Source organism: Talpa europaea, assembly GCF_964194135.1.
Source record: "Talpa europaea genome assembly, chromosome: 5".
NCBI lineage: Eukaryota > Metazoa > Chordata > Mammalia > Eulipotyphla > Talpidae > Talpa > Talpa europaea.
The window spans coordinates 45,104,201-45,118,686 of NC_140071.1; the positions used below are offsets into that span (position 1 = coordinate 45,104,201).

General features: G+C 36.5%; 1 protein-coding gene across 1 annotated transcript in view; it reads right to left on the minus strand.

The window, feature by feature from the left end:
- The window catches only part of ZFYVE16 (zinc finger FYVE-type containing 16), a gene marked incomplete at both ends in the record, with an annotated part of 31,699 nt that extends 18,429 nt beyond the window's left edge, over positions 1-13,270 (minus strand). The window contains 7 exons of the mRNA XM_084234210.1: positions 148-270; positions 2,720-3,098; positions 3,668-3,810; positions 6,248-6,409; positions 8,933-9,029; positions 10,272-12,517; positions 13,201-13,270. Coding sequence (XP_084090336.1) covers positions 148-270; positions 2,720-3,098; positions 3,668-3,810; positions 6,248-6,409; positions 8,933-9,029; positions 10,272-12,517; positions 13,201-13,270 — 3,220 coding nt within the window. The remainder of the gene's footprint in view (positions 1-147; positions 271-2,719; positions 3,099-3,667; positions 3,811-6,247; positions 6,410-8,932; positions 9,030-10,271; positions 12,518-13,200) is intronic.
- Positions 13,271-14,486: the final 1,216 nt, after the last annotated feature.

Below are 14,486 nucleotides of genomic sequence, written 5' to 3' on the forward strand. Positions count from 1 at the left end.
CTTATTTACAGTTATACCTGGCTTAAAAACAACCAATATCCAACACTGTTTATTTCTCATAGGTGTCAGTCAAAACCTAACCTGAAGATGTAAATAATTCAGAAACCCTGCTCACCAATTAGGTAAAGTAAGGTGAATCATACTTACAAAATGCTAACTTGACATTCACAAGCAGATTAGCATTTAGGACAAATGTAACAGGACCAAAACCTTCATCTTCAAAAAGGGAAAGGATTTGCTCATGAGATGGGTGTTCTTCAACTACAGGTACTAAACCATGAAAACAATGTATTAGAATATATGTGACTTCCTGCTATGTTAATATTCTAATATTAATTAAATAAATGTGATTTCCTTTCTCTTTCAATAAAAAAGATTTATAAATCCACTACATTGATCAAATCTTTTTAAAAAGCGTATTTTATAAACTCGATACCCTAAACCACCACTACTCATTTAACTTTACTATTTACATAAAGATATTAATACGTAATACATATAAATTATAGTAGACATGCAAGCATGTTGATTAAATAGCACACTTACACCATTTTAGCAACTTTAAAATGTTAAAACAAGCAATCTTTATTTTTTTTTTTAAAGAGGCATGTATTTTTATTTATTTATTTATTTGTTTGTTTGTTTGTCTGTACATGCACTGGGTAGAGTCAGAAGCGTGGGAGGGTGAGAGAATTCACCAGAGCAAGAAAGGGGAGCAGAGCAGGCAGAAGGACCAAAGTACACTGCTGAGGGGAGCAGCGGGCGGCAGAAGTCTGCGAGCCATGTGGGACCCTCCTCCAGTGGCCGGGGAGCAGCCGGAGATCGAACCGGCGCCACAGAGGCCGCGGGCAGCTTCGCAACCCAGCGCTCAACCGCTGCGCCACCAGGGAGGCCCCAAAACAAGCAATCTTTAAAGTGGAGTCTAACATCTGAAGAGGTATGAACCTATATCCCCCAAGTTATATACAAATACTGTAAACCAAGATAACCTCAATGCAAGTAATACAATTAAAAAAAAGGAAGTGGATCTAGTTTGCCAGCTGCTCCTATTACAAATTCTAAAATGTACCATTCTGACTCTGAAAGTAATCTAGACCCATGCTGTACATGCTGTTTGCTGTCATACATCCTCTATCAGTGACATGTAGAGGAAAAAAAAAATAATAATCAAATTATGACTGACATGCAAAGAACTGGGCTTAAGGTATTTTTGTCACTGCTAGGTTCATGAACTAGCTCCCACTAACAAAACAGATACTATGCATTTTTTTTTAAGATTTATTTATTTAGGGCCTCCATGGTGGCGCAGGCGGTTGAGCGCAGTGCTGTGAAGCTGTCTGCAGCCTCTGCAGTGCCGGTTCAATCCCCTCTGGCCTCAGAGCAACCCACATGGCAAGCAGACCTCTCATGTCTCGTCCACTGCTCCCCTCAGCAGAGTATTTTGTCAGTTTGCCTGTTCTGTTCCCCGCTCTGTCTCTGGTGAATTCTCTCACCCTCCCGCGCATCTGGCCTATACCCCAGCTCGTGTATAAATAAATCTTTCTTTTAAAAAAAAAAGATTTATTTATTTATGCATACAAGAACTGGGGTACAGGCCAGAGATGTTCAGGGGGGAGGGGGGAGAGAATTCACCAGGGACAGAGTGGGGAGCAGAACAGGCAGACTGACTGAAATACATTGCTGAGGGGAGCAGCGGGCAAGTCAGGAGAGGGCTTATGCGCCATGTGGGTAGCTCCCTGGCTGGGGATCAAACTCATGCTGCAGTGGCTGGGGATAGCTTCATAGGTTGCGTCTTAACCCCTTGTGCCACCAGGGAGGCCCAACAGATCCTATACTTTATTCCCCTACATCATCATGAAGAGAAATGATGATTTCATGTTACAGAATACAGCATAGTGCCTGGAGTGGCAGAATGTATCCTAGGAAACCACTCTCAGGTATAAGCTAGCCACAGAATCTCTAGCTTGAAAAGGACCTTAGAGATTTTCTGTTCTTTTATAAAGTAAACAGGCTCAAAGAGATTAAACAGCATGATTCAAGCCACCCATGTTATAAGTAGAATGAAGAGGAACTAAATATCTAGTTTCCTCAGCGAATCCAAGAGTATTTTCTTCAGGCACTATGCTCCTTTAAAAAAAAAATGACATGGAGTCAAAACTCTAATATAATGGAAACACTTCTCAGGAATAAAAGTTTATGAGTTTCAATAGTATTAAAGACTTTCTAAATTAGGGACCTATGTGTAATAAATGTGTCAATTCAATTCACATGTTCAAATTGTTTTAGATTTTTTTTTTTAAAGATTTATTTATTTATGCATACAAGAGCTGAGGTACAGGCCAGAGGCGTGGGGGGTGAGAGGATTCATCAGAGACAGAGTGGGGAACAGAACAGGCAGACTGACCAAAGTACACTCCTAAGGGGAGCAGCAGGCAAGTCAGGAGAGGTCTGCTGTGCCATGTTGCTCCCTGGCCGGCCGGGGATCGAACTTGTGCTGCAGAGGCTGCGAACAGCTTCATAGGTTGCGTCTTAACCCCTTGAGCCACCAGGGAGGCCCAGATTGTTTTTAAATACTAAGATTTTTTTTTTATAAACTAAAGTTACAAGCCATGGTACATATTTCAACCAAACTGCGTAATTTTTTTAAAATGCATTTCATACATCATAAACAAAATTCATCAGAATATTCTTTTTTAAATTTAAGTAACTACAATCCTACCTGATCCCTTTTCTCCAGATGCAACCAGAAGAGGCGGCAAGCCGTCTTCATCATTAGGTAGAAGACTAATCTTCTTACAAACATGCTGGTCAACACCACACAATAATCTATAATCTGAAGCACTAACAACAGGTAACTTGTTAACTAAAACACTAGGAGAACTAGATGATTCTTCAATTTCTGCAAATACATTATCATCTAGTGTTGTTAAAGAAGCAGAAGTAGGTAATTCCTCAGTTCCTGTGTTTATAGGCAGTTTTTCCACAGATGTAACCTGAGAAACAGGACTCTGAATTATCTCTTTTCCTGTAATATCTCCTATCTCATTGTCTGGTTTTTCCACTGGAGCAGGATGGGTATGATCCAGTGTGTTTACCTTCTGCAAAATATAGAATAAAAAAAGGTCAGTTCATATTCTCTGTTGAATTATGAACTGCTGATCTCTGTAGGCAAACAAACCTTTTTAATAAGAATAAATAAAGCGAAATGGGCTCAGAAATTCTTATGAAGCCTAATTTGTCAAGAAATGGTACCCTTTTGCTTCTTTAAATTCAGAAGCATAAGTTTCAGCTTTACCATAAGCTAAATGTTTGTTTTAAAATTTTTTGTCAGAAAAATATGGCTTGTATTAGGACAATGAGTTAATTTTTAATTAAAATATTTTCTAAAGTTTAATTTTAATATAGTAAGCAGAACCCAAAAATCTACAGTTCATTGGGATTCTAAACTCTTAATAGTACAAGGGGGTTCTGAAACCAAGAAATTTGAGAACTATTGCCTTAAAGACATTAAAAACATTAAAATCTAAAAGACACTCACTGCATTAATACATTTCCTATCCTAGGAAGCTCAGAACATTAAAAAAAATGTACTCTTAATAATCACACAAGGAATTATATACAAAATCAAATTTCACTAAATTAGCAAGTCGTTTTATATATTCCTTACCAAGGGCACATCAGGTAAAAGAGGACTAGAGTCTTCTGTACATCTTTTAGTTCCAGATGATAATTTCGTTGTATCTGCAACTTCACCATTGGGCAATATACCATCTGCAAACCATACTCTCTTCTGTTCTTTGGAGCATAATCCTAGAATTGGCATAAAAATAAAACAATTTTAATGTGGCAATATTGCAATGATTTTAATACTAAATAAATCAGAAAACAGTTCAAAAGCTTTTTGTTATTCACTGGCAAGCGTGCATTGCCAATGTGTTGCAAAATCTTTAGTGATACATCTAAATGTATCTAACTGTAGATACATTTAACTCATGAGAAGGCAGGAGTAGCTCTAGGAATCACATACCAAAATGAACTGATAGAAATTATCCATTAAGGAAATGGGGAGGATGGAACAGACCAGAGTTTGGCACATAAGGAAAAACATGTAAACAGAAAGAGGCATAAAAAATCTTTAAAAAGGGGGCCTCCCCAGTGGCACATTGGTTGAGCACAGCGGTTAAGAGGCTGCCCACAGCCTCTGCAGCGCCGGTTTGATCCCCGGCCACTGGGTGAGGGTCCCACATGGCACGCAGACCTCTCCTGCCGCCCGCTGCTCCCCTCAGCAGTGTATTTTGTCAGTCTGCCTGTTCTGCTCTCCGCTCTGTCTCTCTGTCTCTGGTGAATTCTCTCACCCTCCCGCACTTCTGACTGTACCCAGTGCTTGTATAAATAAATAAATCTTAAAAAAAAAAAAAAAAAGGAAACAAAATCATATACATTGGACATCATTTCTTTTAATTTCTTTTAATTTCTTTAACAAGAGAAGCATAACATTGCTCTTACGTAGACACTAAACTTCATTGCTCTCTAGTATACTTCCCAAATTTGGAGGAAATAACTAAAAATTTGTTCCCCTGTACTACAAAGATTCAGAGGAAGGTTATGAAAATTGCTGCCAGATATCTGAGAACATAATACAGATAACAATGAAAAAATTGTAATCATATGTAATTTTTACAATATGGATAGACATTAAATAAGCTGCTTTTCTTGGATTTGTAATACTTTTATAAAATAATAATTTAGGATGTTAATAAGAGATTATGTAAATGATTTTTAAAACAAATTTATTCAGGCCTCCCTGGTGGTGCAAGGCATTAAGCATCACACTACGAAGCAATCCACAGCCTCTGCAGCACAAGTACGATCCCCAGTCCGCCAGGGAGAAACCCACATGGCGAGGCAGACCTTTCCTGTCTTGCCCGCTGCTCCCCTCGGCAGTGTATTTCAGTCAGTCTGACTGTTCTGTTCCCCACTCTGTCTCTGGTGAATCCTCTCGCCCCCCCCCCCCCCACCGCATCTCTGGCCTGTACCCCTGCTTTTGTATGCATAAATAAATAAATAAATCTTTAAAAAATAAAACAAAATCTTTAAAAAAAAACAAATTTATTCATATGTAGAGCTTTAGTATACAACCATATATGCTGAATCTCCTTATTTAAGTTACAATAAATGGAAAATAGCTATTAAGTGAAAGATAAACTGAAGTCCAAAATGTGTCCAAATGTGCCTTCAACTGGCATTGATAGTTATTTCTAATCTGTTCCAGACTACAGGTTTCTCCTGCTATCCAAAAGTATAACATCCCTTCTTGGTATAATTTGGTAGGTTCTTTTCAGGGTCTGCAATGCTCAAAAAATTATATATGAATTAATGGTATTCCCAGACCCCAAAAATAATATAGTACATCATACCAAATAGTAATGTTCTACTTTCAGAGAGTAGGGGAAATCTTTTAAAAATGTACTTGGGCTTTACTTAAGATCCTAAACTACAAGATATGAAAAAGAAAAGGGAGCCCTAAGATTTTTAAAAAGTATTTTTTATTATGGTAAAATATACATTTAAGGAGAGGGAGATAATCAATTGTTTGCCTATTGTCCCTCAAATCCAAGTCCATCCTTTTACATGGTGGTGCCCTTTGATGTCAGGCTGGCTGTTTGGAAAGTACAACTCCCAAACCCCCAGGTTTTTGATAATGTTCAGCCAGTGGTAAGCCTGGTTGGAGACTGGAAGGTGGGAAGAGGATGAATTCATTCTGTTTCTAGTTCCTCCCAGGATCTTTGCAGTAGCAGCAGCACCAGATAAAGCTCCATGCCCATGATTTTCAACACTCCTAATAACCAACCCACCCTGAACACTCCCTTCAGTGATCTGAACACAAACCCTAAGAAGCCCTTTGATGGTTTTAGTATGTGCCACATAGTGTTCCCCCAGAAGTCACAGCACCAGTCATCTTCCACCTAACTCCTGAATTCCAGATCTGGGAACCAAGTACCTCCTGGTGTTCCTGTGCTGAGCCCTAATAACAATGTCTATCCTCTAGGGGTAGCGGTTGCTTCTTGCACTTACTAATCTGAGGCACTTGAGCATGCCAATGCCCTTTTTGTTCTTCCCTGTTTACATTCCTTCTGCTATCTAGTCTGGTTTCTCGTTCCTCACTAGATCTTGTCTACACTAGAAAATACTTATCTTATTTAATAAGTTATCTTTAGTCTAAGACAAAGCAATTCCTTCTAGTTACCTTCAACACTTGGTTGTTTAAGTGCTGAGATCGGTAAAGTTGTAGGTGAAGGTGTACCGGATGTTTGAGTCTCCTGAAGAGGCTGATTAGTGGCACAGTCATCAGAATGAGTGGATTTAAGATTAGAACCAGTTGGACTCATCATCCGTTCAAATGCCTGAGCTATAAAGGGGAAAAAAATATTAAAATCTCACATTTTTGAACTTTAATGTAAACTGTAGTATCAATGACTAAGAAAGAAAAAGAAGTAACACTTGGCAAAGATAAAATCTTTACTTTAGCTGGCAGCCCTCCACTTCAGTATAAGTTACCAATTAGCTATTTCAGTATTATATTTGGCATATGTTTGATATCTACCCTAAGTCTATTTACAACACAATTCAGAGTGAATCTTTGAAGACATGTATCTTATCACACCATTTCTGTTTAATAATCCTTTAAAGGCTTCCCAACTGGAGTGAAAATTTAAGGTGTTTCAATGCCACATAACCTTATCTAGTCTATATCCTCTGCCTTCCCAGTTAGCTGTCTGACCTCATCTCTCATTGCAAACCCACTCACAAATTATGAGCCAGCTACCAGGCCTCCTTGTTCTTCAAGTCAGGCAAGTACTCCTCTAGTTTAGAATCTTCGCTCTTAATTCTTTTCTCTGTATAGAATGTTCTTTCCATAGGTACACATATAATTTTATTCTCTCATTTCAAGTCTCTGCTCACATGCCATATAAAGCCTTACTCTCTTACCATCATTAATACTACCTTTTGCCAACAATCTGTTACTATCTATTCCTCTTACATTCTTTTTAGAATATTATTGCCATCTGATAGTCTCCTTGTTTGCTCTTCTAATCTCCCCACATTCATTAAATCGTAAGTTCCAAGAGAACAAGGACTCTATTTTGTTCTCAGCTAGAGCTCCAAACTGCAGAAGCATGCCTGAATACTGCTGAATGATTTTTCATTCAAATGACATGGAACAGCACTGGCAGTTCTTCTTTCGGCATTTCTCCTATAAATGCTGCCACTGCTAAAATAAACTTCCTCAAGTGCCACTGAATAACAGCACTCTCATGAAATGGTTTCCACTAACCAAATGAAATCCAAACATCCTACTCTGGATTTCAAAGTAATTTACAACTTGCTCCAAATCTCCTAACGGTACTCACACACATGCTTCCTTCAAAACTTACACATCCTTAGCACACCTGCCTTATTATCCAAATTCTCTAATCAATCTGTCTTCTAGTCCTTCAAGGACTTTGTCTTACAGCCCTTTAGTTATCTTTCTCTTATTTAATAACACTGTTTAAATGATCACCTATCATTTTCAACCTGAAAGTTAATGTTAAAATAACTATGCTTTCTTGTGGTGTATCAACTAATGATACAGCCAAAATAAAACTTACAGAATAAAACAGGTAAATGAACAAATTCATTCAAAAAATACTTTGATAAACCAAAGCTTGATCTCAATATGCCAAGTAAGTCTCTTCAGTATGACCCTCCTGAATGCTTACAGTCAGAATGTTTTAATGCTTACTCGAAATGATGACCTATCAACTCAATACTATTCAAAATCCTCATAACTGTTTCATTTACTTTTGAATTGGGGAGAGACACTTATGTGGAAGCTTGCTCTAACAACACCAGAGTTATCTTCTAGGCTACTGAGAAAGCATAAGGAAAAAACAAAACTACAAGCATTAAAACTGACCTTTTTATACAAAAAAAAGGTACAGTTTGCAAAGATGTATACTACCTTCCAGAGCAGAGAGCAACAGCAGAGAGTAAAGCAGCTTACCTGAGGCTAACAGACTCACATCAGAGCTTTGTGAAGAATTGTTGAAAAAATTTATCTTCACTCAAAAGAGAAAAACAAATTATTATCAGGTATTGTCCTGGCTAACAGGAAGCAGTGCTTGAGTTAGTGCACAGGCCTGGTTTTAAAAAGTCCCAAGTAATGATTGCTGGGAATTAAACGGTCAACAAAACTTTGAAAATGCCAAGAAGTAATCAAAAGAACAAACATGTATTTGAGGAAAAAAAGGTAACATACACACAACTGTAAGAACTCAAGTAAGACTCTCAAGATTATTGCTGATAAGGATAGCTAGCTAGGGATCCAGAGAAACAATGGGAAACACATACAAACAGAATTTTAAAATTAGGAAGGGAAAGAAATGAGACAAAAACATGCAAATAGCATGGCAGTCCTATGAATTTGTCTATAAACTCATAAACATTACTACCTTTTATTCCCACTTTAGACTGTAATTAATTAAAGGGTGGGAACTATTACCTTCCCTTATGCTGGCAATATATAAGGCTGAATGCTACTTCCTGGTAGGTATTCTACAAGTGTTTACATTAAGATGATGAGGATGACAATAATGATGACAAAAACAAATAGGCAGGAAAAATGCAGCATTTAGGGACTTTGGTACCTGTTCAAAGTTAATGAACTGCCACTCCAGAAACTGAATGCTTCCTTTCCACACTGGTAGTATTAATTGTGAGAGTGGAACAAAAAGAAGAGAAACCAAGCCTTGGGATGTCCCACCTAAGCCAGATAAGTCAACACTAGGTCCTCGCCTTAAGAAAATAAAGAAGTTTATCTTTGTCACAATCCAATTGTTTTTAAGATATATTCAATTACTGGAAGAAAATATGTCAGGTTAATACTCACCTTTATTAATAGTCTCATAGCAGACTACACATACTCTTGCTTCCTTTTCTAGATACTGTAATTTACACTTCCTATTACAACAGACACCACAAAATACCTATAAGGAATAAAACAGAAAATTAATTTTATTTTTTAAGCATATTTAAACTTACTGGAGGCAGGGAAAGGACAGTCCTAAAATCTTATTAACTAAAAACACTTTTCTTATTATACAAATAACTTGTCTAATCACCATAATTATAGGTAGTTATTAAAATGATTTTTTTTAACTAGGTCAGCAATTTAAAGTCATATCTTTGACAAGGAGAATTTCTTGACATCAATCCTGTCCATGGAAAGGAATAAAAATTTTCTTTTGTGAGGGTCTCCCTGGTAGTGCAAGGGGTTAAGACGCAGCCTCTGAAGCTATATGCAGCCTCTACAGCACGAGTTTGATCCCTGGCCACCCAGGGAGCTACCCACACAGCACAGCAGACCTCTCCCACCTCACCCACTGTTCCCCTCAGCAGTGTGTTTCAGTCAGTCTGCCTGTTCTGTTGCCCACTTAGTCTCTGCTGAATCCTCTGACCCCCCCACACACACCTCTGGCCTGTGCCCCAGTGCTTGTATGTATACATAAATCTTCAAAAAAAAAAAGTTTTCTTTAGTGAATAAGTTTATAATTTAAAAAGTTTTCTATGGCTCTTTATATAAAACTTATAAAAAGCAGGCAGCTCTTTCTGCCTGCATGCTTCTATGCAAGCATCTTCTTCTCCCTTCCTTTCTTTTAATAACCTTTTTTGGATATTAAAAAGAACCTTTAAAAGTAGAATGTTACTATTTTTCAGAGAGAGAGGTTGACTTGAAACCAACCTATACCTGAAAAATACTGGATAAAAAATGCAGTGCTATTTCTAAAAGCAACTCTTCATAAATAAGTTCATAAACAACTAAGAATCAGAATGCAAAGAAGGTCAGCTTCCTTATGCAAGTCAATATTTTTCCTCGAGTGTTTCCCTTATCTAAGTATTAGCTGCAGAATGTCTTGCTATTATTTAAAGATAAAGGGGCATCCATTTGAATTTGGAACATCTGTGACATATTAGTGAGACAAGAACAAGTATTATTAGATTTCCCAAAAATTTGTAGTTAATGTGCCTCATTTCCCAGTGTAGAATACCCATGTCAACCCTCAATCAACCCATAAAATGACAATGCTTTATACATATCCATGTAGGTAAAAAACAATGATTTTAAAATAGTTAAATCCTTTAATCATCTATTCATCAGGGTTTTTTGTGGCTACATTAAATTTTATTTAAAACATTTCAAAATAAAAAACTCAGAGACTATAACTTACTTTCCCACAGGCTCGGCAATGGTGTCGCCGTTTTGTAAAAGTAAATTTGACCTGGCAGTTCATACAGTTTGGAGCTTCTGAATCAGGAACCCAAGGAGGTTGTTTCTGGCCCAAAACCAGGCCTTCTTTACAAGTGATTGCAGGTCGGGATTCTTCAGTTGCAAAACTGGATCCACCTTCAAAATTACTTTCTATATCAATGTAATTAGAGTTGAAACCAACCTGATGATCAGTTGTAGAATTTGCAGTACAAGTGGTTGAAGCAACAGTATTTGCTATGCTGGGCTCACTTTCTGGCATATTTGGAACATCTGGTTTATTTGGTTCCTTTGAACTTCTTGTTCTTGATGGAATACTAAACAATTGCTTAGGTCTAGCCCCTCCAACATTAACAGATTGGCTGTTAATATCAGAGACTGATAATTCATTTGTAATTTCAGATTTACTGCTAGATAACTGTTCAATTGGAACTGAGCTTTTTTCCTCTAAAGAAAGGTCACCATTTTCTGTTGTTTTTTGTTTATCAACTGCCTCATAAATCATATTAACACCAGGACTTTCCCCAGTAGCTCCTGCTTTGGCATTGAAATACATATTATTGATGTTCCCATCATCTAAGCCTTTCATATCTATCTGATTCATCTGAGTTTTTGAGTCATTCACATCTTGTTCAAAAGACTTCATGTTACCAGTCTGAAGATACTGTTCTGTCAAAAAAGCATCAAGTTCAGCATCACTAATTAATGCACCACTCTTAATGCCTTCATCAATATTAAAGTAATCTAAGTCTTGCCCATCAATACTGTTTGAAAAAGTGATATCTTCACAATGATCAGGAGATTCTGGGTCATTTGCACCAGAAAGTTCCATTTGAGCTTCTGCAGCAGTAGAAAAATTGATACGATCTGGGTAATCCAAAGATTCAACTGTGCCTACTGTCTCGTCAGGATCTAACTTTCTGTCCCCTGTCTTCTCACTTAGTGGCTCGTGAATCTTTTCACATTTTTCCTGTCTCAAAAAATCAGCCTCCTTCAATTGCTCCCCACCTAGAATAATACTTTTCGGTGTTTCTTCATCCTCAGTTACTGTATTTTGTATATTATCTTTAGAGTCATTTTGAGTTAAACAATCACCATGAGCTTTACTTTCAATTAATGATCCACACAAAGACCCAGGCACTGGAAGACAAGACAATGATGAATAAATATTTTCGCTTAGAACATGTAAAGTTGAAGAGGAATCTTGGGCTATATCTTTATTATCTTTAAGATCGGTACTTCTTGAGTCTTCTTTTGCAGACTGTTTTATAAATATAGCAGTCCTATCTTCCTGAAAGGAAAAATCATATAATTTGGTATATTCATCTCCTGAATTTGATTCATTAAAGCACAAACCTTCATTTTGTGGAAGACTGTAAGGCAAACCACTTGTGCTGTCTTCTTTTAAGTATTCTGTGGCAGCTGTGACTGCCATATCTACTTCCTCTTTTACCAAAAAACCATCAGCTTTTATTTCACAAGGCTGGTTCTTGGGCCGTAGGTGGTCTTTGGCATCAAATGTTTTGGAACTTTGTTGACTCAAAGCAGATGGCATGTTGAAATCAACAACTGGTTCTAACTGATTAGAAAACTTATCTTTTAAATTTTCTTTTCCATCATAATTATATGAATCTGAAAGTGTTGTATCTACTTTTATATCCAATTTTTTAGTTCCTTTGATTTCTCTACTTTGCAACTCAGAGTTGGTATCATTCTGTTCCTCTCTGACAGTATTATCGCCATGGCCTAATGAAGAATCACAAAGAGTTTCTGACACTGAAGATAAATCCAATCCAATCAAAGAATCTGCACTAGACTTAAAATCATCTGGCAATAGTTTTTTAATATCTTCTTCACTATTAGTTACATGAACTAAGTTACCCATGTCACTTATCAGATCACAGACAGGTTTACTACATCGTCCCATATATGAAGGTTGGATTTCATCTGAAGTGCCACCATCCACAGAAGAAAGAAGATCAAGTCCTGTAACATTTTTTTCATTTTGTACAGAAGTTAATCCCTCGAGAGTTTTTTCATTCAGGGAAATCTTATTTGTTTCATAGCAAGTATCAGATGAGGCACAATTAATGCATTGCTGATCCTTTGATAGCAACGTAGTTAGTTGTGAGGAAGCCAATTCTGAAGAGACTGAACAATGATTAGAATCATATGCATATTGTGCCTCTTGAAGATAATCTTGTTCATCTAATTAAAACAGAGATATATGTTAAAGAGACCCAAATCAATATTATTACAAAGATGCTAAGATTTCCAAACTAAATTAAGAGCAGAGATAAATTCATCTCTTACAAAATGGTAATACGCTATAAAATCATCTTTATTTGTATTTAAAGTACATGGGATTTTTGTTTCTAAATACAGATGTCATGTAGTGATAGAAATTCCATTCAAAATAATTCAGTTTGCACTACAAAAACCTGACTAAGGAAGAGTTAAAAAAACAATCTATTTTATTCTGTACTCCAGTTTCCTAGTCATCATTCTAAGATGAGAAAAATACCCTTTCTTATAGTAATAAAATGCCCATTTACCTAAAGTTTTCAAGTTCCTTTTAGTCAGCTCACGTATTTATTTCAAAGGTTTTTCTTTTAGCTAAAATTGTAACTGGAGAGAAAATTCTAGTTTCCTCTAGTATTCTGGCTATTGGTTCATTCAGTATAAGAATAAACTAATATACTAAAATGAAATTAAAAAGTTATATGTAAGATAACATGTGACCAGAATTGAAGGCAAATTTTGTTGAGTACATTGTACTGGAGATAAGTGAATTACAAACATATTAAAATTTCATTATTTCAATAGCAAATAAATCATTCATTAAAAATAAACAAAATTCCATTAGCGATAAAAATGAAAAATCAACAAACCTGGATTCTGTTCAAAATCATCAAGAAGTCTGTCCAAATCACTGACCGCTGCTTTAAAATAACTGTCCATTCTACTTCTAGGTCTATTCAGAATTTAATTCCTGTATGTCTAGAAAATAGAAAGTATAATTCATTTAACTGTCTAATATATAATTAGGCCATCTACTGCATGCCAAGAAATTTAGAAAGTAGATACAAATAAAATTTAAAAGTACTGCTTTGAGGGGTCTACAATTTAGATGGGGAAATTGACTATATATACAAAAATGACATGAAAAACACACTCAACAATAATTACATAGATAACCCATTGTAAATTTTAAATCATTTATCTGAATAGCTCATGGGTAAAGAAGAATTCATAAAGCTAAAAATGGTTATAGGTACCATCAGTTAAAATTTTGTAAAAACTAGTGGGATTCAGCAAAATGTTAGTTCAACAGCTACTTAGAGCCTTAAGATGCTTAAACTGGAAAAAAGACTGAAAACTCATAAGCTAAGAACAGAAGTTACAGGAAATTGATTCTAATGTACACATAAAGTATTCTAGAGTTTCCCTAGAACAACCACTACCTAAGTGAAAAAGAACAAGGTTGGAGGACTCATCCTCTAATTTGAAGACTTACAACAAAGTTACAGTAGTCAACAGAAAGTAGTACTGGCACAAGAAGAAACAAGCAGATCAATGGAACAGAAGAGACAGCCCAGAATCAGGTCCACTCAAGCACAGTCGACTTATATTTGACAAAGGGGCAAAGGCAATTTGAAGAGAAAGGACAGTCTTCTCAGCAAGTGGTGCCAAAAATACTGAACACTTCCATACAAAAATAGGAACCTAGATACAGATCTTATTGCTTACATAAAAATGCATTTGAAACTGTTAATGGATCTAAATGTAAAGTATAATTTCATAAAACGTCCAGAAGAAAACATAAGAGAGATTCCACAAACTTTAGATATGATGACTTTACTGATTCCTCAAACAAAAAAATCAGTAAGTTCGACTTTATTAAAATTAAAATTATCTGCTCTGAAAAAGTCCCTTTTAAGAGACTGAGAAGACAAAAATTGAGAGGTAGTATTTGCAAAACACATATGTACAAAACAAAATCTACAAGAAACTCTTAACATTCAATAATTAAAAAATAAGCAATGCTGGGGCCTCCCTGGTGGCACAGGTGGTTGAGCGCAGCGCTATGAAGCTGTCCTCAGCCTCTACTGCATGGGTTCAATCCCTGCCGGCTGGGGAGATACCCACATGGCGCAGCAGACCTCTCCTGTCTCGC